We start from the raw sequence: 23763 nt of genomic DNA, 5'->3' as shown, positions 1-23763 counted from the left end.
TGATATTTTCTTGTCATATTGTTGATATTTGTAATATAACTATGTTGATATAAAAAAACACCCATAAAAATTATCATATGATAACAAAATGACGATATTACCCTCTTGTTGATATTTTGTCTACTATTTATTGAAATTTGTGAGCTTTAATCTCATCAACTTATTTTAAAGTCTAAAGGTGTAAATTTAGTCTTAGTTTTGAATTACGGTGATAAGCATTAGAAGAGGACCCCTAATGCAAATATTTGCATATATAATAATTTATAAGTATACTTTGGAGGGTTAATTTTACCAATCATGATTGTTAGAGTAGTTGCACTCTGTAGCAACCAACCATGACCCTTTTAGAAAAACTCAGCATGCTTCGACTTTCTAAATATGGGTACCTAAGGTTATGTTTTTTAATATAAGCCCATGTATCTGGGCTAAGATAAATAAATCATATGGAGGCCCAGCCCAGTTGAGGCAATTTCATGCGTGAGGTAAGAAATAGGTCCCTCCACGTGGCATATGTTGATTGGTAAATGGTCTCGCACGTGGCAAGAGTTTATAGGTTAAAACAACGTGGAATTAGCCATGGATCTTTCTTCTTGCCACGCAGCCAAGCTTACAATATTTTGATAGGAATTAAATTCTAGAGTGGCGCTACACATATCTTTAGTAGGGATTTGTCACAAATATTGGAGTGGAGGTTGCAACATCGAGGTCTAGATGGGGATGAAGCTCTGTGGTTTTGATTCTGTGGCGCGAAGAGGCTTTGTCTACGCAGCATTGATTCTCAACTTCGTGTTTTGCTGCCACCTTCTCCTCCTCCAACCGCTCGTCGCTGCAGGTTTCTTTAAAATTTCTCTTCTTTTTTTAATTGCATTAACTACTCCATTGATCTGCTTTTATCTGCATAAAATGCATGTTTCATTCCGATTTTGACTTGTCCTACTGAAACAACCGATGAGCCTTAATATCCGCAGTCTATGTTATAGAATTAGGTATCTAACTTTCTATGAATGTTCTCTGTTTTACAATTTTGAAAAGATCTTGTTCTAGGAATGATTTGATTGTTTAGGGCTACATTTAGCAACATGAACTCAGGCGCGGTCTGTATTTGATAAATTATGGAACTTTGTTGTTGGGACACACTAACTAGTTGGATACCATCAGGTTTCTTTGTTTCACGTGACCCGTCTCAGCTCCAGGGATCCCTGAGCTTCAGAGTTCAAATCATGTTATAGAGCCTAGTTTCAGTTTATCCTTTCATCACTCATCATCTTCATGTTCTCTTTAGGCTATTCGATACAAATTTAGTGTCTTTCTATGTTGAATTCGCATAGTTCTATGAGAAGGGAAAGTGGAAACCTTGTTGGCCAATCTTTAAAATTCCCCGTTAGGATATGTATGGTCTTTAACTAGTTTTGGAAGACATAATGGCATCTTGGATTGAGTCAGAGTTACCAAAGTTACTTGTTCATCAAATACATGAAGATTGGTAATTTGTGCATTGCTTGATTGTTCTATGATATTGGTTAAAGTACCTCATACTCTTAAGCATATATTTTTTTACTTAATGAGCAGATGGCCAAGCAGGTGGCGCTTCTCTCCTTGAGAGAGTTTCACAGAGTGTCAAAGTGAAGAAGTATAGTGAGGCTCTCAGTGACCTCAATGCTGCTATAGAGGCAGATCCAGCCCTTTCAGAAGCATATTGGCATAAAGCATCAATTCTTCGTCAGCTATGCAGGTCTTTTTAGCAGCTATTAGCTAAACTCAATAACTGTACTTGTATGTTGGCAGCTAAACAAATTTTTCTGTGTTCTTACTTATGCTGACACTTGTATTATCACTCCATGTCTGTTATTTCTAAACTCTTAGATCTTAGTTCCTTGAGGATGGGATCTGGTCCTCCCTTGCCTGTTCATTTCATCTTTACCTTATACTCCCAAAAACTTAAATCTGCTTCTTTTCCGAGCAACAACATAATGGAACCTTAGCCAAATTTTATTTTGTTCAGAGTCATTATACTGTTCGCCTTAATCTGATTATTTGATGTGATTCTTAAGGTTTTTATTTATGTTTACTAGAGACTTAATACACATCATCATGTCACTGAGTGTTGGATAAAGGGATGGTCTCAAGTCATTCTTTATTCTTTTGCATCTGATTGTTAAATCATACGATTCAGGAAGTTTTTCGCTAATGTAGATATGAAGAATCAGAGAGAAGTTACAAAAGTTTTCTGGGGATGAAACCTGGAAATTCGGCAGCAGAAAAGGAGCTTTCGCAGTTATATCAAGCTCAGAATGCCTTAAATTCAGCTGATGACCTTTTTGAATCGGGAGATTTTACTAAAGCATTGGAGTATATTTATAAAGTTGTACTGGTGTTTTCTCCAGAATGCTCTAAGGTTTGCTTTTTTACTACTACATCCTATATGAACAGAGGACCAACTTGTTTTTAGTGTAAACATTACATATAAGTCTTAAGTCACTTTATTTCAGGCTAAACTCCTTAAAGTGAGGCTGTTGATAGCAGCTAAAGATTATTCAAAAGCCATATCTGAGACAGGATTCATTCTTAAAGAAGACGAAAATAATTTAGAGGCTTTGCTGTTGCGTGGTCGTGCCTACTATTATTTGGCTGATCATGACATAGCCACTAGGTCTGTTGAAATCATATACTCCTAACTTATTTTCCTCACTCATTCGTCCAATTGTAGCGTCACATTTAATTTCTTATATGTTTTTCTTTACTGTTTCGCATACTTTTCCTTAGGCATTACCAGAAAGGTCTTCGTTTGGACCCCGAGCATGGTGAACTGAAGAAGGCATATTTTGGATTAAAAAACCTCCTAAAAAAGACAAAAAGTGTAATGTTCTTTCTTTTTGACTTGTTAATCTGCATTGTTGCAGCAAAATGAGGACCATTCTCAATTCAGTTCATTTTACTTACAGGCCGAAGACAATGCTGGCAAGGGTAAACTCCGCCTGGCAGTGGAGGATTATAAAGCAGCCCTTGCTTTTGACCCAAACCATACTGTACACAATGTACACCTTCATCTTGGACTGTGTAAGGTCTACGTGAAGCTTGGTAAGGGAACTGATGCGTTAAAGAGCTGCACAGAAGTACTCGAAATTGATGGAGATCAAGTTGAAGCTCTAGTCCAGGTATTAATCTTCCATTGTTTCACATATTGTCTTGTAAATGGAAACCTTTCTTGGGAAGGGTACTTGAACTTTTTTGGCCTATGTCTAGTGGAGTAACTCAATTATTCTTCAAAAAAGATGTTTATAGTATATTTTAATTTCTAACAATATCTTGCAGAGAGGTGAAGCGAAGCTTTTAGTTGAAGACTGGGAGGGAGCTGTGGCTGATATAAAATCAGCTGCTGAAAAGTCACCTCAGGTTAGTTACTTTACTGAGTTATTAAGTTTTCCGCTTCAATTATATGGACATATTTCTGAAATGTTTCTTCATGCAACTTACAATAATTGAAGCTTTATTATGTGTTTGTGGGACTTCTCCTATCCTATCCCCCCCCCCTCCCAAAGAATAGTTAGGGTTTTGTATCTTTGAGATTCGTATAGAGTTCTGTTGTTGCAATGAGTTGCATCTGAAAACAAAATATCCTAACTATTTCTTCTACTTTGCTGATTATGACTTCGGCAAGAATGGATGACATTTTGTTTTAGATTACGTATCTTCTGAAACTTGGGTGAATGGTAGCATTCTAGTTTGATACAGAAGATTAACACATAAATTCATGTTCAACTCACATACAAGTGTTGCCAACTTTCAGCTTAGTAACTTGGACGTGGTAGTTGTAAGTCACAGTAGTCTATTTCAAATTTCTATTATATTTGGTATCCATGAGAAGACGATAGTTGAAATTATACTTTGTTACTTATATATATGTGTGGAGTTTCTGCAGCAGTTAATTAAAAAAAATATCTGCTCATAAAATGTGATACTAGTATTTTTCCTTAATAAAATGTGTTCATATAAATGACTACCTTTGATAGGATATGAACATACGTGAAGTGTTAATGAGGGCTGAAAGATCGTTGAAGTTGAGCCAACGCAAAGACTGGTACAAAATTTTGGGAATTTCAAAATTTGCATCAATATCAGAGATAAAGAAGGCCTACAAGAAGCTCGCATTGCAGTGGCATCCAGATAAGAATGTTGACAATAGAGAAGAAGCAGAAGCTAAATTTCGTGAAATAGCAGCTGCATATGAGGTAATAGCTTCTTCATCTCATCTCGCACACCGACTTTTTGGTCACTTCTGCAGATCTGTAGTTACCTAATGTATCAGCTGTGATTCGCATTTTTCTGTTGTTCCAGATTTTTAGAATTTCATTGACTAATGCTTAAAATTTCGTTTGATGACCTTCACCAATGAAGGTTATTGATTTTAGTGTGATAGGTGTCGTCATAACTTGAAACTTTAATGTCAGGAAAACTGCATGGTAGGAAAGGTCAAATTACAAACTTAACCTCTGACGCTGATCATCGCTAATATCATTATACTCTAAAACCCACTTTGGCTGCTGTTACCTATAATAAATTGTAGGCTTCTTAGTTTTTCCTTTCAATATTTGTCGGTGCATCTTAATCTACTCTTGTTTTTGTTACTTACTGTATCTCTTCATCTCTGTATTTCATGTTCATCTTTTTGTAACTTTTTCTCTACTGTAATCTTACTGCTTAGAAAACTTGGTGTGTATTTTTTCTCCACAGATACTTGGCGACGAAGATAAACGTACCAGATACGACAGAGGAGAAGATATGGATGATAATGGCATGGGAATGGGGGGAGGAGGATTTAACCCTTTTGGTGGAGGAGGGCAGCAATTTACATTTCACTTTGAAGGAGGCTTTCCTGGAGGGGACTTTGGAGGATATCATTTTTAAACTTGGGGGGAATTATGAAATGTGATAGCTTTTACCAAGAGAATGACATGGAGCGGTGAGAATAGAATTTTTTGACTAACCGCTTTGTAGGTTCAGTTCATTTTAATCTTATAGTCTGTTGTTAGTGTTTAAGCTTGTACCTTACAAATATGTACAAATTTGATTTGAATTATAGAAAGGCAATTGCTCGAATGCTATAAAACTCTTGTATACATGGAAATCCAGTAGAAGAAGCAATTGACAGTGCACCATATGAAAATATTTGCAAATGTAATTCTAATATTGCTATTTAATGCAGGCTGTAGTCCTTATTTAAAGAAAAATATATAAGCAAAAAATGACTGGCTTGTGCTACTCAAAAGAAATCTTGTAGCTGAGCATCAAGTTATGAACTAATCTTCATGCGAATGCAGCCAAGAATAGGATCCCACAGGCGACCATCTTTGTAGTAATAACATTTGCATTGGAGGAATCAGGAGTGGCATCAGATCCTGAGGGCGAGTCCGGTGCCTTTCTGTGAGTGGAAGGTGAAGGAGCCGGCGATGGAGTCACGAAAAAGCTGAGAGGAAGCAGCACGTGGTCAACCTGGTAGACAGCGAGCTGGGAATCAGTGTAAACAGTACTGGCCACCGTGGCATTGGTGACGCCGGTGGTTATGTTGACCTGGTTGGCCGACACGGTGACGTTGAGCGGGTAGGAGCCCCCGGCCTGGGTGCGTATGGGGTTGCTGGACGTCTGGAACTGCGAGATGGAAAACACGGAAGGGAGGATGTGGAACTGCATGAGCTCCACCTTCTGCTCGTCAGTGAAGGAATTGAGGGTCCCGGCTTTGAGGTCGGAGAAGGAGCTGTCAGTGGGGGCGAAGAGGGTCACCCCTTGCTTGGAGCTGTTGAGCTGCATGTTTATCTGGTCTGCTACTTTGGTGTTTGTGTAGGAGGCGGATGAATGTGCCGAACTGTCAGGCCTTCTCGAGGATGGCTGTCACGTTTGTGGGGCCCGCTGGGGCTGGCCAGGGGTCATGGTGCAGCATATCGAGACGAGGAGAAGGAGAGGGAATGTGGAGAGCAGTGGTTTCATTTCGTTGAGTGTTTCCAACAAGGAGGTAGAATGGATGGGCGAGGGAGAGAGGAGGCTTTGCTTTAAATTGAGTAAAGGGATGAGCTCTTAAATTTCAATTGATCGATATTTGATTAGTAGTACTCCTAGGAAATAAAGAAAATGAGTAGCTTGAAGTGGGGGTGAGGTGAATGAATCGACGCTTTAAGGTGGGAAGATATGTTGTGAAAATGTGGGGATGATAAAAAATATATATGATCATCATTCATTTTTTGCATCTGCAGAGACAATTCAAGCATTCAGCCAAATGGGTCCATACATATATCATCATAGCACTATGTTTTATTAAACGAAATAAGTTGCCGAATGAATGCCTCCTGTTTCCAATCACAATATAAAATAGGCGGCATGCGAACTATCTCTAACCATTTACACTAAATTTATAGAGTATTTATTTTAGGGCTTGGGTGGTATCATGAAAAGTAATTTTCATGGAAGTGGAGATAGTGGGCTTTTCTCCAACACATGGATAGTGAGTGCAATATGGTGTTTGGTACAAGGGAGAAACGAGATATGCTCAACACATGCCTTCAAAGTAACAATGAATACATAGACAGTAGTATATGGGAGTGAGAAACCCGCTTAGTTTATACCGCCGGGTCATTGTATTCTTTTCAAACCTACCAATACATACAGAAGGTAAATGTGATATTTCAGGCTATTTCAGAACTACCACTCGCCCCTTAATATAAATGTCACATAAAATAGATAGATAGTGATTTTACTTTAACTATTTATACTAAATTTAAAAGAATATTGTCTATATTACTACATTTTTTATTCACAAAATTTGAAATTATTTAAATTTGTTTCAATGTAAACCTAAAAATTTGTATATTTTACTTAAAAATAAAAAAAAGATTGGTCTTGGCCTTGGGATACTATTAGAACCAATTACATATTTCATTTTAGGTTTTAGTGTATTGGTCTTTAGGCAATCCACAACGCTGTTCCTATACCGTTCCTATACCGTTCCTTAAACCACTATTTGAGGGCCCCACTGTACTTTTTTACTCCATTCCTTAACTAAGGAACGGAACCTGCAACATTCCGTTCCTTAACCGTTCCTTAAATTACTATTCATTCAATTTCATTTTTTTTTATTTCCAACCCAATTCAATTTAAATAAACACACTTTAAAAAACAAACACACTTTATTAAAAAACATACAACATTAAAAAAAATTACAACTTAAACTTAAAAAAATAAAAAGCACACAATTAAAATCCTAAAAAAATAAAAGTACACAATTTTAATAATTTCATCCGCCAAAATTTGCCCAAATGTGCTCAATTAGATCATGTTGGAGTTGGGTGTGGGCACTAGAGTCGCGTGTCCTTGCACGAATAGATAACCGTTCTTGTATAGACGGATGCGCTCCACTTCGAGGCGGACTACTTGCGGTTGAGGTTCCGGGTGATTCGTAGTCGGAAACGGCCTCAAGTATAACGGTTGGGTGGGTGCCTTTGTGGCCGCTCGTGTAGGACCCCTTCCACGCCACCGGACAATTCTTCCATTGCCAGTGCATGCAATCGACGCTGCCGAGCATCCCGGGGAATCCGTGCACTGTTTCGTGAAGGTCGAGCAGGAACTGACAATCGGTCGTGCTTGGCCTCTGGAGAAATTCGTCGGTGAAGGCTGCCCGGACGCCTTTGCAGAATTTGAGCAAGCACATTCGCCCAGTGCTGTCTCCGATGTGGAGGTATTCGTCGAACATGTCGGCCGTTTGTCCAGTGGCAAGCTGGCGGATTGCTGCAGTGCATTTCTGCAGCGTCGTGTGGCTGGGACGGCCGACCGCGTCGTACCCTTCCTGGAAGAACTCTTCCTGGGCTGCCAAAGTATTCGCGATGTGGAGAAATAAAGGTTTCCCCATGCGGAAACGGCGACGGAAGTACGTATCTCCCCAAACCGGGTTATCGCAGAAGTAGTCGCGTACTAACCTTGCAGCGGCTTCCTCCCGGTTACGATGGATGTACGTACGGGAGCGTCGTTGGGGCGGCGCGGCTTCTTCGGCCTCCCGTCGTCGATCTTCTTCAAGTGATTGTTGCAATATTTGACGCATTTGTTCAAAAGGATCCATTAGTTTGATTAAATTTGGGAGAAGGAAACGAGAGTTGATTTGAGATGAAAATTGGGGTGGAAATAGAGAGGAATAGATGTGTGTTTGTGATTGAAATGAGTATGAAATAGGACTATTTATAGAGTAAATAAATAAATAAAAAATAAAAAAATATATAAAACGGATATAAAAAAACGGTCACATTACCGTTGCAAAAAAAAAAAATTTTTTTATTAAATTCGTATTTAAAAAAAAAATTGAATTATTGCGTCACCGGGACGAAGCCCACTCGCGGGGCAGCGAGTGGGCTTCACGCGTCGAATGGGAGGCCGCCACGTCGCCTAGGCGCGTGGCGGAACGTTTCGTTCCGCGTTCCGGACACGGCATAGGAACGGGGGCGGCACGGAATGGCGACGGAACGCACGCTGCAACGCGTGCCGCCGCGGAACCGTTCCGCCGGAACGGCATAGGAACCGCAACGGCACAGCGTTGCGGGTGCCCTTAGCCCTACATTATGCTTACCACCACTTTCACTTACCAAAGAGGGAATTAGCAAGTGACATCTATAAATATTTGTAATCTATGAATCTAAGTCAAGTCATAATTCTTCAGGCAATCTAAACTCTTTTTATCCCTTGCATTAACTAATACTCCATACAGAAGCATCTAAGGCCATCCACAACGCTGTTCCTATACCGTTCCTAAACCGTTCCTTAAACCACTATTTGAGGGCCCCACTGTACTTTTTTACTCCATTCCTTAACTAAGGAACGGAACCTGCAACCCTCGTTCCTTAACCGTTCCTTAACCGTTCCTTAAATTACTATTCATTCAATTTCATTTTTTTTTAATTTCAACTCAATTCAATTAAAAAAACAAACACATTTTATTAAAAAACACACAACATTAAAACAAAGTTACAACTTAAACTTAAAAAAATAAAAAGCACACAATTAAAATCATAAAAAAATAAAAGTACACAATTTTAATAATTTCATCCGCCAAAGTTTGCCCAAATGTGCTCAATTAGATCATGTTGGAGTTGGGTGTGGGCGCTAGAGTCGCGTGTCCTTGCACGAATAGATAACCGTTCTTGTATAGACGGATGCGCTCCACTTCGAGGCGGACTACTTGCGGTTGAGCTTCCGGGGGATTCGGGGTCGAACCAATTTCCCGCCTCGGGTCCTTCGTCTTGGACAATCATGTTGTGCAAGATTATGCACGTATACATGATGTCGACCATGTTCTCCATGAACCACGTACGAGCCGGGGCTTTGATGATGTTGAAGCGCGCTTGGAGAACCCCGAACGCCCTCTCCACATCCTTGCGAGCAGCCTCCTGCTTCTGCGCAAAAAGAGCCTGCTTTGGGTTCGCAGACCCACTGCACGTCTTCACGAAGGTAGGCCACTTCGGGTAGATGCCATCGGCGAGATAGTACCCCATTTTATAAAGCCGATTGTTGGCGACGAAGTTGATGGCCGGCGCTTTACCATCCAAAACTTCGGTCAAGAGGTCGGACTGGTTGAGCACGTTTACGTCGTTGTTCGACCCGGGGACCCCGAAGTACGCGTGCCAGATCCAAAGGCGGTAGTCGGCAACAGCCTCGAGTATAACGGTTGGGTGGGTACCTTTGTGGCCGCTCGTGTAGGACCCCTTCCACGCCACCGGGCAATTCTTCCATTGCCAGTGCATGCAATCGACGCTGCCGAGCATCCCTGGGAATCCGTGCACTGTTTCGTGAAGGTCGAGAAGGAACTGACAATCGGCCGTGCTTGGCCTCCGGAGAAATTCGTCGGTGAAGGCTGCCCGGATGCCTTTGCAGAATTTGAGCAAGCACATTCGCCCAGTGCTATCTCCGATGTGGAGGTATTCGTCGAACATGTCGGCCGTTTGTCCAGTCGCAAGCTGGCGGATTGCTGCAGTACATTTCTGCAGCGTCGTGTGGCTGGGACGTCCGACCGCGTCGAACCCTTCCTGGAAGAACTCTTCCCGGGCTGCCAAAGTATTCGCGATGTGGAGAAATAACGGTTTCCCCATGCGGAAACGGCGACGGAAGTACGTATCTCCCCAAACCGGGTTATCGCAGAAGTAGTCGCGTACTAACCTTGCGGCGGCTTCCTCCCGGTTACGATGGATGTACGTACAGGAGCGACGTTGGGGCGGAGCGGCTTCTTCCGCCTCCCGTCGTCGATCTTCTTCAAGTGATTGTTCCAATATTTGACGCATTTGTTCATAAGGATCCATTAGTTTGATTAAATTTGGGAGAAGGAAAATAGAGTTGATTTGAGATGAAAATTGGGGTGGAAATAGAGAGAAATAGATGTGTGTTTGTGATTGAAATGAGTATGAAATAGGAGTATTTATAGAGTAAATAAATAAATTAAAAAAAAAAAAACGGCTATAAAATTAACGGTCTCATTACCGTTAATAAAAAAAAAAAATTTTTTTTTTTATTAAATTCGAATTTTTTTTAAAAAAAATGAATTATTGCGTCATCGGGACGAAGCCCACTCGCGGGGCAGCGAGTGGGCTTCACGCGTCGAATGGGAGTCCGCCACGTCGCCTCGGCGCGTGGCGGAACGTTTCGTTCCGCGTTCCGGAGGAACGAAACGCGGCACGGCATGGGAACGGTGGCGGCACGGAATGGCGACGGAACGCACGCTGCAACGCGTGCCGCCGCGAAACCGTTCCTCCGGAACGGCATAGGAACGGCGACGGCACCGCGTTGCGGATGCTCTAATAATTCTGCAGGGACAGTTCTGAATCAGAAGAGAAGTAAATTATTGAATTTGGCAATTCATTCTTGTATTAGCATAGTAAGCCATATGTTGAGCCTAAATTTGATCCAATTACCCTACGAATGGGTTTTCTTAAACTAATTTCCGTTTTTCCTTAAACTGCCTTTGTAAATTAAAAATGTAACACAAATTATCTATAAACAATAAATATTTAATATAATAAAGTAACAGACTTAGTAACTTTAAAGACACTAAAAGTAAGGAGATCGATTGGGTAATAACTTGTTGTGCATTGGATTCTAGAATTCTGCATTCGTTCCATATTACTTTTCACATCATATCTTATTGTTCTTGTTTATCTCATTTTATTTTGAATTTGTCAAAATAGTATATTAAAAAAACAAAAAAACCAATTCGAATAATCTAGATAATAGTTAAGATTGATTCGCGGTAAAATGAAAGCGAGTCAATTATCTAAAAGTACTAGTAAAATATGGAGAAGTTGACTTCTCAAATAAGTTTTAAACATCTATGATCTAATTTATTTATATATAGTTAATGTGATTTGTTTAATTGTATATTGTGTGCTATTGATAAAATATTTTGTTGGCATTAATTTATTTTAAGTTTTATATTTTAAATTAAAAAGTAATAACAGTAAATTTATAAAATATTAAACAAAATTACGTGATTCATTAAAAAGATTCTAAAAACATGATCAAAATAATATAATGATGATAAAAAGTTCTTTATATAGTAAAATCTTGATATACACTAACTAATTAAATTATACTCCATCCATCCCAGGGTAGTTGAGTTATATATTCATTTTCGGCTTAATCCATAGTAGTTGAGTCATTTTTTGTTATCACTTTTAATTTACTCTCTCTTTCTCCCTCATACTTTATTATAATATTTTATAATCCTTTATTGAAAAAACTTGCATGCGATAAAACAATAATTATGATAAATATAATTTATACTTGTATATTTTATCAATTTATTGATATTTTGTAAATCTAATTTATTGTAGTATACTTAAATCCTTGTTATGCACATCCATAGATATAATTATTTGTACAATAAAATAATTAATCATATTTGTAACGGTATTGGTGATATTTTTTTGATTCTACATATCTCCACCGTTGTCGATAAAATATTATTATTATTATTATTATTAATTTATTAATTTTTGAAAAAAAATATGTCCATAGATATCTAGTTAATAATAACAAATTAATTTAAGTATAATTTGCACTATTTATTGTCCTATTATTAGTATAGTTACAAATGATATAAAATGCACTATGTATTCTCCTAATATTAAAAGTGCATTTGACCTCTAAACATGCGTCTTTGATTCAGTTAAAAACTTCAAATTATAGTAGTGAAAAAGTCATCAACTGAAACATGGTTATTGGTTATCCAAACGTTGATTGTGGCATTCTACAGTTCAGCATTCTCTATAGAGAAGTTTTTTATAATATTTATTATGTACTAATATATTTTTATGATCAGATTTTACTAATACATATTACTTCATTCATCCACAAAAAATGTCTAATTTTTTTTATATCCACAAAAAATAGTCTCATTCCAAAAATAAAAAAGTTCTTTTTCATATTTATATCTACTTTTTCTCATCTCTCATACTTTATCCATTTTTTACTTTATCAAATTCTTATTAAAACTTGATATTGATTTTTTAGATACTATATTTAACTTGTGAATATTCTTCTTGTAGAAGTAGATTTCTAATCGTGTTATAAGTAATTTACGTGTGTGTTTTTAACAAAATTATTCAGTCATATCGTTTATGTTACACAAATACTTATTAAGTAGTACTTCATATATTATATTTTAAATTCATATAATGATAAAAGCATGATAAATTAGTCTTAATTATACAGTGCACGAGAGTGAATATTAATTAGTATGTTAATAAATTTTACTTGACTACTAAAACAATAATAATTCCCAGCTTGACTATTATACCAAGTCACCTCACATCTAATTTTATTTCGGTGGACGGCATGATCCATGGCTTCTTCATCATCCACATCTCATTGTCGTTTCTCAATTTTTTGAATTCTCCAAGGGCCAAAAAATATGATCTACAATGTCCAAACTCTTACACACTAATCTAATCTAATCTAATCTAATCTAATCTAATCTAATCTAATCTAATCTAATCTAATTTCATAATTTATATGTGAAACGATATTATATTATCACTAAACCAATTGATTATTGAATGTCTAAGCTCCTAACTCTAGCCTACCAACATCTCATCAATTATCAAATTACAAAATTCAGATGTTTTAGATGGCAAACAGAAAAGTGCACTCCCTAGTTTCCAACTCTTAAAAAAGTCAATACACAATTAAAAATAGGGTTTTTAGCCTATAAATACATAACTTTGAGTTTTTTCTTGTTTTTCTTCTAAACTTTAAAATTTGAATATAAATGCATGAAGTTTTGATGTTATTTGATTTTTCCCCAATATATAAAATCAAAATACATGTGACTAATTAAAGCTGATGTGGCAATCAAAACTACACCAACATGTTTATATTAATTAAAAAATAATAAATATTAAGCCCACATCAGCCATCTTTCACCCTCCCTGCTCTTTCTTGTCGAGCTCTTTGTGAAGGCTCTGCCCACCGCCGTCGGGATAACGCCGAAGATGTTCGTGTCTCAAGTTCCAACCTGTTGCCTCTCGAAGATTACATCAATGGCGGAAGGTAAAGAAGCTCACGTGGTGGAAATTCCAGTGGTGGACGAGGAGCAGCGCCGCAGATCAGCTTGTATGGCGGCGATGAGGAGCCATCTGCCGGCGGAGATCTCGCGCAGCCCGGGGCACTTCCTCCTTCTAAGTGCTAAAGAATGTCGAAAAAGTAATCGCGAATGGACTCGATCAGGCGAGAGATCTTCCACCTTTGCACTCAGTTCTTCCTCTTCCATAGAGAATTCTTCATGATCCTCTTCGCCTCGTCATCCCCATTGCCGAACGAGCATTGAGGCAAGTGGTGGTTTCCGTAGATGCTGTCGGTGTGCGCGTCAGCAGCGATCGCGTTCATGGAGAACTGCGGGTGGAGGGGCAGATGCAGAGGGAGCTTACGGAGGAGTGCGCTCACGCGGTGCGAGCTTCAATTTGAGCAAGGAGACGGCTGGTGGAGATGCAAACATCTCCGGCGTTGTCCCGACGGTAGTGGGGTAGAATCTTCTTGAAGAACTCGACAAGAAAGAGTGGAAATGGTGTTGTCCATAAGAGATGACTGATGTGGAATTCAAATTTATTATTTTATTAATTAATATAAACATATTGATTGCCATATAAACTTTAATTTACTACATGTATTTTGATTTTGGATATTGGGTCAAAAAATATAAATTCATGCATTTATATTCAAATTTTAAAGTTTAGGGTAAAAATAAGAAAAAACTGAGCTTATGTATTTATAGGCTAAAAACCCTTAAAAATATCAAATCTCAATCTCAGAGTATTCCTTTTGGGTAACTCATTCTCTCACTCTCAAAACTCTCTCTCTCAACTCAACGAGGCCAGAGAAATTAAGAGGCAAAAAACAAAAAAGAAGGGGTGAAAAACCCTTGATACATACATACTGGCAGACGATACAATACGCACAACCCAGAAAACCCAGCTCTCTTTTATTTTTATTTTTATTTTTATTTTTATTTTTATTTTTTAATTAATTACTCTTAGAAAAAGGGAAAAGAATAGATGTACCCTTTTTCGAGTTCATGATCTCGTTCAAATTTTGACTTATCATCGCTATTCTGAGATTTATTAGTGGGTGAGGAGAATAGATATGATGAACAGTAGTGGCGCGAGTAACAATATGATGTCCTCGTCGGCGGCGTCGGCGTCTGGGAACAACGCGCCGGGCCCTGGTTTGAAAACCTATTTCAAGACGCCAGAAGGTAAATATAAGCTCCAGTATGAGAAGACTCATCCCGCCGGTCTACTTCACTACGCCCATGGTAAAACAGTCACTCAGGTACCTCAATTTTCATTTTCTCTAAATTAATTTTTAGGGCTTATTTTTCCCCAATTTTTTTTCATAAATTTCTTGTATAAGGGGCTTGTTCGAGTTTTGCATCGTTCGGGCGGCAATGATTTTGTTGTGATTGTTTGTTAATTGTGGTTTTCTGCTACATATGTTGTGAATTTCGTAGAGTTGGGTTTTGGTTTGGTCAGTCTGGTTCTATTGATTTTCCCGTGATTGAGGTTAAAAGTTGAAGTTTTCAATAGGTTATTTGACAATGTGCAGGTAGGTAGTTGAATTATGCGTGGAAAACTGGAAATTGTTTTTTCAATACCTTCTTTGGATTTTGAGATGTACTGTGACACGCTATAGATATCTTTTGACCGTTAAGGTATTTGACTTTGTGTTGATAATAACTACAGCATATAGATTTGTGACTCATGTAACTGTAATGGGTATGGTCACTATATGAAGAAGATATAACGTTTTGTTAATTGCCTTCAGTGATTCAGGCCTTCTTTCTGAAGCTAGTTTAAAATTTAAAAATTGTTACAGCATCTGGTATCTACTTCAATCTTCATTCAGTTAAACATTGGGAATGTGTTATTTTTCCTTTGGAGAGCAGACTGATATTGTAAAGTTTTTATTGATCATAGTGTGATTTCATTAATTTGTGATCAGGTGACGCTAGCTCATCTCAAGGAAAAGCCAATGCAGGCATCATCACAATCATCATCTGCTTTAGGTGTAAGCAGTGGTGTGAGGTCTGCAGCAGCTAGGTTCTTAGGTGGTGGTAATGGGAGTCGGGCACTTAGTTTTGTTGGAGGGAATGGTGGAAGCAAGCCTGTGGGTGGCAGCAGTACTAGAATAGGATCATTAGGGGCTTCAAGTTCAAATAACGTTGTTGGTAATCCCAACTTTGATGGAAAAGGAACTTACTTGGTATTCAATGTTGGGGATGCAATTTTTGTGAGCGACTTAAATTCTCAAGATAAGGTACATATGGTTTTCTGCACTTAACCTTTCATTCTCATTTAGTCGTTTCTAAATGAATTGATATCAAGAGGTTTTTTTTTGTGCTGCATAGGATCCTATAAAGTCTATACATTTTAGTAATTCAAATCCTGTTTGCCACGCATATGATCCTGATGCTAAAGATGGGCATGATTTGCTTATTGGTTTAAACTCTGGAGATGGTATGCCTTTATGCTCAGAATGTTAATTAGAACTAGTATTTATATCTTACATTTTTTATTCAGTATATTATGTTTTGTTTTTGTCTTTTGTAGTATATTCTGTGTCTCTTAGACAACAATTACAAGACGTTGGGAAGAAGCTTGTGGGGGCCCAACACTATAATAAAGATGGTTCTATTAATAATAGGCAAGAAATTGACTTTTCTCTTTCCTTTCCTTTCATTTTGTTTGCCATTGATATACTTGTATCTGATCTTTCATGTAATTTCTTGGTCCCTTAATTATATAATGGTGTTCTACTTGATTTATTAAGATTATAGCTTCGATCATTTTTTTTAGTTTACAATTACACGATCTTGGTTTTGTTGTAATCTGTGGTGGTTCTTAAAGCAGCTAAATTCTTTGCAGCTTTATACTCCATGATTTACTGAAAAGTATTGTCTGCATATTTGTCAAACCTAACATTGTGAATGAAAATTTCCTTTGCAGTCCTTGTAATGTGTGAAAATTAGCATTCTAAATTTCTAATAAGAAAAAGGATTAGAATAGGGCATTGAAGCTTATCAACTAGCAAGAAAAGTCTATCTTGAGAGAGAGAGTGAGAGTTATGTTTGGTACTTAGTAGACCAGTCCGGTTGCCTTTTGTTTGCAATGCTTCATATACATTACCATTAGTTAGCGGTATAGTCTGTTCCAAGTTCAACTAATTTCTTTGCTTAACAAATTAATGATGCCCATCAGCCCATGAAAACTCCCTATTTACTGACTACAGAATTCAGATCTGTAAATTTGTTGTCATCAATTGCTTTATTTTCTTTCAACAGTCGTTGTACTTGTATTGCGTGGATCCCCAATGGAGATGGCTCATTTGTGGTATCTCATGCAGATGGAAATATGTTCGCATATGAAAAGGCAAGTTTTGGACTTTATTAGGAATGAAATTGAATGTTCTGTTTTTGTTTTACTGATATGCCCTCATCTCTTTTTTAGAACAAAGATGGCTCTGGTGATCCTTCGTTTCCTGTAATCAAAGATCAGACTCAATTTTCTGTATCACATGCCCGTTATAGTAGGGTATTCACAGTTTTATGTCCTTTTTCAATTCTTGAACTGGTTATCCATTTCCTTCCTATTAGATTCATTTCGTATTTACCTTCTTTCCTCAGCATGGTGGCTCACAATTTAGTATGTTGGGGGGGGGGGGGATTGATCTAGTGTTATTTGTCTTGAACTTTACGGTTTTTGGACCAAATATTTTGTTAAATTGACCAGATTTTTTAGTGTCAACTATATTGGGGTTTGTGAACTGAAGATAGATAAAATTCATAATTTCGTTATCCTGCTAGGTAGTTGGTCTCTAACTTCCTTCATATATTGGTTTTTTGCTTCGGTTTCATGTATTCAGTCCGTGACACTTGTTATGAGCAGTGAACTATCAAGCACTGATGGATGTCTGTAATGATGTCATTTAAATTTGATGAAAGGTCTTTCTTTATTGTCTGCAGGTTTACATTATCATCTTTTGTCTGTCACCTTTAGGAGTTCTGGAATTACCTCATTGGTTATCCACATCTATATTGACCAAAAAATATGAATACATATTTTATGCACCATACTTTCTTTCCGATGTCCATCGTTTCATGATTAAAGTATTGCTATTGTGTTGCATATCATCAGGTGATCAGTGAAATGTCAGTAACTGGAATGGGAAATAGTAGTACTTGTGTAATGGCCAGTGAGGATTTTAAGTCTGCTAGCATGTTGACTCTATGATTTAAGACTCTATAGCTTTAGACGAACAAGGTCTTTATTTCATATCAATATAATGAAGTTCTTTGACCATCAGTGGAATTGGAAGCAATTGCTATGCATGGACTTGCCACAGTTTTGTTACATTTTAACTAATTTTTTTCTTTGTATGCTCTTGTTAAACTTCCAAATTCTTAATTTCTTTTATCTAATCCCATTCAATTATTTGCAGAACCCAGTTGCTAGGTGGCATATATGTCAAGGTTCAGTAAATGGCATTGCCTTCTCAGCTGATGGTGCTTATATAGCCACCGTAGGGAGGGATGGTATTGTCATATTCCATTATCCTTTCAGTGTCTAGGTTATCTTTTCCATTTTCATGTTGACCCTGTTTCTCCATCTCTATTTATTTGGATGATGACAATTTTTGGCTACAGGTTACTTGCGAGTCTTTGACTATAAAACCGAACAGCTTATATGTGGTGGAAAAAGTTATTATGGAGCTCTTTTATGTTGTGCTTGGAGGTGTGTTTACTTTCTTGTCTTTTATTATTGGCTTGGGAGATGTGCTACTTAATTCAGTTCCAAAGTTGCGATATTTTGCTTTCTCGTTATCATTGAAGTCAGAGTCTCCAGAATTAAATTAGTTTGTGTCAGTGTTATATGAAGTTAGCTAATGTCTAGTCAAACAACAGCATGGATGGAAAATACATTTTGACTGGAGGCGAGGATGACCTTGTGCAAGTTTGGAGTATGGAGGATCGAAAGATTGTAGCATGGGGAGAAGGACACAACTCATGGGTGAGTTTCAATGTTATTGAATAAATTGTTATGATTGAGAAGAATTCCTTGATTTTGATGCTGGGCAACTGGGCATTAACATGCTCTTACATTAATAGAAATACATTATGTCTATGTGTGTGTGTGTGTGTTGGTTTAGTGGTAGAGTGGTTAATTCCTGATGCCAAAGGTCTCGGGTTCAAGTCCACTATGACGCAACCTTTAAAATTTTTTTCATTTATCAATGAAAAAAATACATTATGCTACCGAAATAGCACTGAAATAGTATCGATTTTTAGTTTATCATGTTGCTGTGGATGATTCTTTTATTTCATGCTCAACTTTGGCAGGTTAGTGGAGTAGCATTTGATTCATATTGGCTTGCTCCAAATTCAGATGGTGTTGGGGAAAACATAGTCTATCGGTTTGGTTCTGTGGGTCAGGTATCTAAACAGTATATTTATCTATTTGATAAATTTGGTTTTATGAAACTGATTCGTGATAATTTATCTTCTGGCCAATCTTAGATTTTTTGTTTCCTTTTGAAATTCAATACCAAACAACTTATAGGTTGTAGCCCAGTACAGACATTCCATCCACATATTGGAACTTTAATATACCTACCCCAGGGAAAAGCTCATAGATTTTCTCGACTTAGTAGCCGCACCTCTGTCCTCTGGCTCTGTGAACACTTAATGAAATGATTCTACTGATTGATATGAATTTAAAAATGTAATGGTGATGAGAATCACTCTAGCATGACATTTCATAATGTCTATGGAATGAGAATGGGACGAATTATCATTCTTTAGTTTAAGAATTTTGGCAATATGGTATGCCGAAATTAACATTTCAATTAAAGTGAACACCAAGATTTTGAGTAAGAAAAATAATTAATAACCAGTTGATAGACTGATGAATGTGTACTGAAATGAAGTCAACTTTACTGCAGGACACACAATTGCTCTTATGGGATCTAGAAATGGATGAGCTTGTAGTGCCAGTTCGCCGTGCACCCGGTGGGTCTCCAACTTTCAGTACTGGAAGCCAGTCGTCTCACTGGGACAGTGCCTGCCCTGTGGGAACCTTGCAACCATCTCCAAGCATGCGAGATGTTCCCAAGCTCTCCCCACTGGTAGCTCATCGCGTCCACACAGAGCCTCTCTCTGGTTTGCTATTCACTCAAGAATCCGTCTTAACAGTATGCCGTGAGGGTCACATAAAAATCTGGATGAGGCCAGGCACTGCCGAAACCCAATCAACTAACTCGGATTCTTTCATGAGCACAAGCTTGAAAGAAAAAGTGGCAATAGCCGGGAAGGGAGGCAGACAATGATTCAAGATTGAGATTGTGTTGTGCATAAAGCTTTCGCCGGAAAAGATGATGCTGCTTTTGCCATTTGCACAGTTTTTTGTTTCACTGAAATGAGAGAGCATATGATAAAAAGTCAGGTGCTGTAAGATTAACTGTGAAGAGCAATGTATAGGCAGAGAGGGCTTTTGGAGTCAGCCATGATATTGTTGAGATAGAAAAGCGCAGCCAAAGTTTGTAAGTAGGAGAGAGCCATGAAAATAATTTGCCTGGCCAATTTTGCCACACGATATAGCTTGTCAATTGTTATCATTTCTTTGATTGACCACTACGCTAATTTGTTATGAATATTTTCTTTTTCATCACAGTCTATGCATCATGACTCAGCTTGCCATTTTCTTTTCTTTATTGCGTATCTTGTCAATTCATATTGGAAGTATTGAAAAATGATCACTTGCTATATAATGTTACTTAGATCAACAAATTGAATCACGATTCCACCTAATATCCAATTCTGTACATTTGTTTTGACAACTCTTAACCATGATAAAAGGAAAATAACCTATGAAGGTGAACACCAAAGGTATAATATTTACAAGGATATGAGAGCAACTGTGTATCAGTTGTGTTGGCCATTTCCATCAACTCTGGTTGGGGGTGCATCACTAGTCTCCGAAGCTTGAGCAGCATCGTGTTGGGAAGCCGACCAATTGCTCCATGTTCTCCTCCACTTGAGTATCTCGAAAAGGATGGAAGTGCCACACATAGCACCTCCAAAACCAGCAAACGTCGCAAGCAGAACAGATAGAAACGCTTGCACATGGAGCTGTATAAACGAAACAGAAAGATTATATTAGCATCTTGAAGGTCAATGGAGGAAAGAACTGGCAGGTTCATCTAACACATTGTGTAGGTGAATACTTACCAATGAGTAAAAGATATGTGCGAAAATAACCACCATTGTAAACTGAATCGTAGCATACAGCCAAGCATATCTCCTCCTCACTACCCAAATACAGCAAAACAGAAGAATGAGTTGAAAAGAAAAGTTGCTTAATTTTGACCAGTAAAATGACATACCCATGGTAGTCGAGCTCATTGATGCGAGGAGACCTAATATACACGAAAAGGGCAACGATATGGCAATTGCACTTGATCCCATTTTCTTGACCTGCGTGTGAAAAAATGTAGAATCTTGACCTACATTTGTAAAGAACACACAACCTACATATAAGAATGAATTATACTCATTTCACTCACCAAAAGTTGCTCTAGAAAACAAAAAAATGCAAGCATGCTGACGATCACAAGAACCGGAACATCCTGCCACACCCTATATATGGTTGCAACTGTTAGTTCTCTTAATTATTTCGCTCTTGGAATTCATATACTTGCCTGTATCGAGTTATTTCAGGTGGTCGAGTTCCATACCCTCGAGTTTGATTGGTCTGAATGCGTAAGAGTGTGACAGATAAATTTTTGACCTCTTGCTTGCAGATATCACAAGTTTTGTTCCCTTTTATGCTAAACCATTTAATAGCACATTCCTGGTGGGCTAGAGCAAGTTCACCTTTACAGCTGCATTCCATCTTCAGTGTGTCTGAGCCCTCACCCAGCTCAACAAAGCAGATTCTACACACAGCCTCTTCCTGAGGGATGTCCTCAGCATAATCATTCTTCTCATCTGAACACGATTACTAAGATAAGTCATGTGTTTGGAAACACAAGTCTGAAAAAGTAAGATCAATAAGAATGGTCGGACTAGAACTTTCGACCCAAATGTCGCTTTAACTTTCAGCGAAGTAGTTCACAGACCAAAGTAAACAAATTTAAAGACTAAGAGCAACATGCAAACACACTACTAAGCTGTAAGACTTAGAACTAGAAGGGAAAAACAAGTAGATGGTTAATTAGCTTAAGATGGAGCAAGTTATTAAGTCCTACACAACGTGGTTGTTGGAGTCTTAAATGTATGGCAAAGAACATAATAATTTATGCCTAGGTCCCTCCTTAATCATTATAGACATAATATATGTACCTGCACCAATTGTTCCAACAGGTGGAGATGCTGCAGAAGTCTGTTCGGTAACCCTTGGAGTAGTAGGAACCACACGATATACACTGCCCAAAGAGTCCATCTGTTTTATACTTCCCTCTTTGTTTAAAACAGGTACAGAGCGTGAGCGATGCATTGGCAGCTGGCACCCACCTTTCTGCATAATGACTATATCTGTAAGATCCATTGAGAAATGAGGTCGAAATTTGATGAATATTGTTCCCATCCAACAGATGGAATTATTCGATTGCATCAATATTGCAGATGATCTAGAACTAACTTCACCAAGGTAGTAATGGTATGACAATTGAGACAAGAGATGAAAAATGACCAAGTATTCCTATCATTTTACAAATGAAATTGTAAAGAGAAGAAGTACTCACATCTGCAACACCGGTAAATCCTCCATGCGCAGACTCGGGATTTGAGTGGAGAATAGGAGAAGTTGGTAAAGATGATGTCCTATCCATCTTTGGTGTAAAAAGCTTGGAAAGAGAGAAAGTCCTAGGAATCGAAGTCGAAGGCATCTCAGGGGAAACTTGCAGTGCTATGATGGCAGCCTTTTCAATATCTGAGTTTGTATTCCGGAATTTGAAGCTGAGTCTAGGAAGAAGATTTTTGATGGAGGATTTCGGTTTGGTTGAAGGAGATGGAGATCCATTAAGCTTGAGTCTATTAGGACTAGGTAAGGGCGAGAAGTTAACTCTTTTGGGAGTGGGAATTGGAGAAGGGGGCATGTTTATTGCCACAGACACAGAGTCCTCATGCTGCTCCCTGATTACAGCCTCTTCAATCACTATTTCACTCCATTCTCCAACCTATTACCAATAATGATAAACCTAAGCTTTTTAAATAGCTCAAATCAGTTTTTAATGATGTGAAGATAACAAAGAGAAAGACAACACTAATCTTTCACGAATTTTCTTGTACTAACATTTAGAGAAGTATTTTTCAGAATCAATATCATCCCGAACCAAGAACAGAGTCCAATCACAAAATACATCAATACACATTACTTTTCAATTCTTGTTTAGCGAATTTTTTTAAGAATATAAAGCTCGTTATCGAATTTTTTGGAGAGCTCCAAGAGTTGAATCAGTATTAAAGTTGATGAATTGGTTGAAAGTTACAATCTTTGCACTGCATCAATACTGGAATTCAATAATACAAGCAAAATCAGATAAAAAAGAGAGAAATGCCATGATTACATTTGCAGATACAGAAAAACATAAATTCTTTAAGAAAAAAAAAGATACCTTTGGGTTTAGGAGTAGAGGCTGAGGGGGTGATAAATTAGAGCAGTGATGGAGTACGTACTAAACAAGCCCAACAGCAGTAAAGCCCAAGAAAGAGTATCAGTTCGGCATGACTAAAGAGTTCAGTTCGGCACAACCAAAGAGTTCGGCCCCAGCCTACAGCTCGGTAAAAGCCAACCGATCAAACTCTGCTCTCAGGTCGGCATCAAGCTCTACTCTCAGATCGGCAAAAGCTGCTCGGCAATAATTCAGCAGTTCGGTCTCAGTATTCGACCGAACTGGGAGATAGTGGACTCATGAAGAACCTCCACGACCTCCACTACACCCATGATCTATTTAGTGGTGTCAAGCAGTCATTAACTCATGCAGGATAGTGGACCCATGCAAGATCGCCACGATCTCCACGACATCCACTACCTAGTAAATAGCTGCATGCCACGATCTTGGTCCTTGGTATAAATAAGAACCTAGATCAAATAGATAGGGTCAGCTTCTAGACATTCTCTCGATCTCTAGAGATAAAATACAAAATAGCAAGTCTGTATTGTAAGCTGTAGAAAACAGATCAAGCAATACAAC

The 23763-nt window shown here is 38.1% G+C and overlaps 4 protein-coding genes across 7 annotated transcripts; 2 read left to right on the top strand and 2 right to left on the bottom strand.

Moving 5' to 3' along the window:
- Window positions 1-625: 625 nt before the first annotated feature.
- Window positions 626-5107, top strand: LOC121748304 (dnaJ protein P58IPK homolog). 2 transcript variants are annotated; one of them, XM_042142581.1, is made up of 9 exons: window positions 626-832; window positions 1582-1732; window positions 2194-2395; window positions 2490-2650; window positions 2764-2857; window positions 2943-3155; window positions 3313-3393; window positions 4011-4229; window positions 4732-5107. In XM_042142581.1, exons 1-9 carry the CDS (start codon window positions 712-714, stop codon window positions 4903-4905), a joined length of 1416 nt encoding a protein of 471 aa, XP_041998515.1. In that variant the 5' UTR covers window positions 626-711; the 3' UTR covers window positions 4906-5107. The 2 variants fall into 2 exon arrangements, with proteins under 2 accessions (XP_041998515.1, XP_041998504.1); XM_042142570.1 differs by having other exon boundaries at window positions 627-832; window positions 1570-1732.
- Window positions 5108-5288: 181 nt separating this feature from the next.
- LOC121748312 (fasciclin-like arabinogalactan protein 12) lies at window positions 5289-6241 on the bottom strand. The gene has a single exon (XM_042142592.1). It carries the CDS (start codon window positions 5803-5805, stop codon window positions 5305-5307), a length of 501 nt encoding a protein of 166 aa, XP_041998526.1. The 5' UTR covers window positions 5806-6241; the 3' UTR covers window positions 5289-5304.
- Window positions 6242-14330: 8089 nt separating this feature from the next.
- On the top strand, window positions 14331-20237 carry LOC121748291 (dystrophia myotonica WD repeat-containing protein-like). Of its 2 annotated transcripts, XM_042142552.1 has the most exons (11): window positions 14331-14847; window positions 15517-15831; window positions 15923-16031; window positions 16125-16218; window positions 16856-16943; window positions 17022-17105; window positions 18013-18106; window positions 18218-18305; window positions 18476-18581; window positions 18911-19003; window positions 19513-20237. In XM_042142552.1, exons 1-11 carry the CDS (start codon window positions 14659-14661, stop codon window positions 19894-19896), a joined length of 1644 nt encoding a protein of 547 aa, XP_041998486.1. In that variant the 5' UTR covers window positions 14331-14658; the 3' UTR covers window positions 19897-20237. The 2 variants fall into 2 exon arrangements, with proteins under 2 accessions (XP_041998486.1, XP_041998494.1); XM_042142560.1 differs by lacking the exon at window positions 17022-17105.
- A 102-nt stretch (window positions 20238-20339) lies between these two features.
- Window positions 20340-23150, bottom strand: LOC121799138. 2 transcript variants are annotated; one of them, XM_042198488.1, is made up of 8 exons: window positions 22863-23150; window positions 22312-22746; window positions 21911-22085; window positions 21268-21556; window positions 21133-21205; window positions 20953-21043; window positions 20798-20877; window positions 20340-20698 (listed from the first exon to the last, which is right to left on the bottom strand). In XM_042198488.1, the coding sequence occupies exons 1-8, from the start codon at window positions 22929-22931 to the stop codon at window positions 20492-20494; spliced, it is 1419 nt and encodes a 472-aa protein (XP_042054422.1). In that variant the 5' UTR covers window positions 22932-23150; the 3' UTR covers window positions 20340-20491. The 2 variants fall into 2 exon arrangements, with proteins under 2 accessions (XP_042054422.1, XP_042054415.1); XM_042198481.1 differs by having other exon boundaries at window positions 20798-21043.
- Window positions 23151-23763: the final 613 nt, after the last annotated feature.

This window comes from Salvia splendens, chromosome 1, assembly GCF_004379255.2.
Source record: "Salvia splendens isolate huo1 chromosome 1, SspV2, whole genome shotgun sequence".
Taxonomy (NCBI): Eukaryota; Viridiplantae; Streptophyta; class Magnoliopsida; order Lamiales; family Lamiaceae; genus Salvia; species Salvia splendens.
This window is presented reverse-complemented; position numbering and strand designations above follow the sequence as displayed.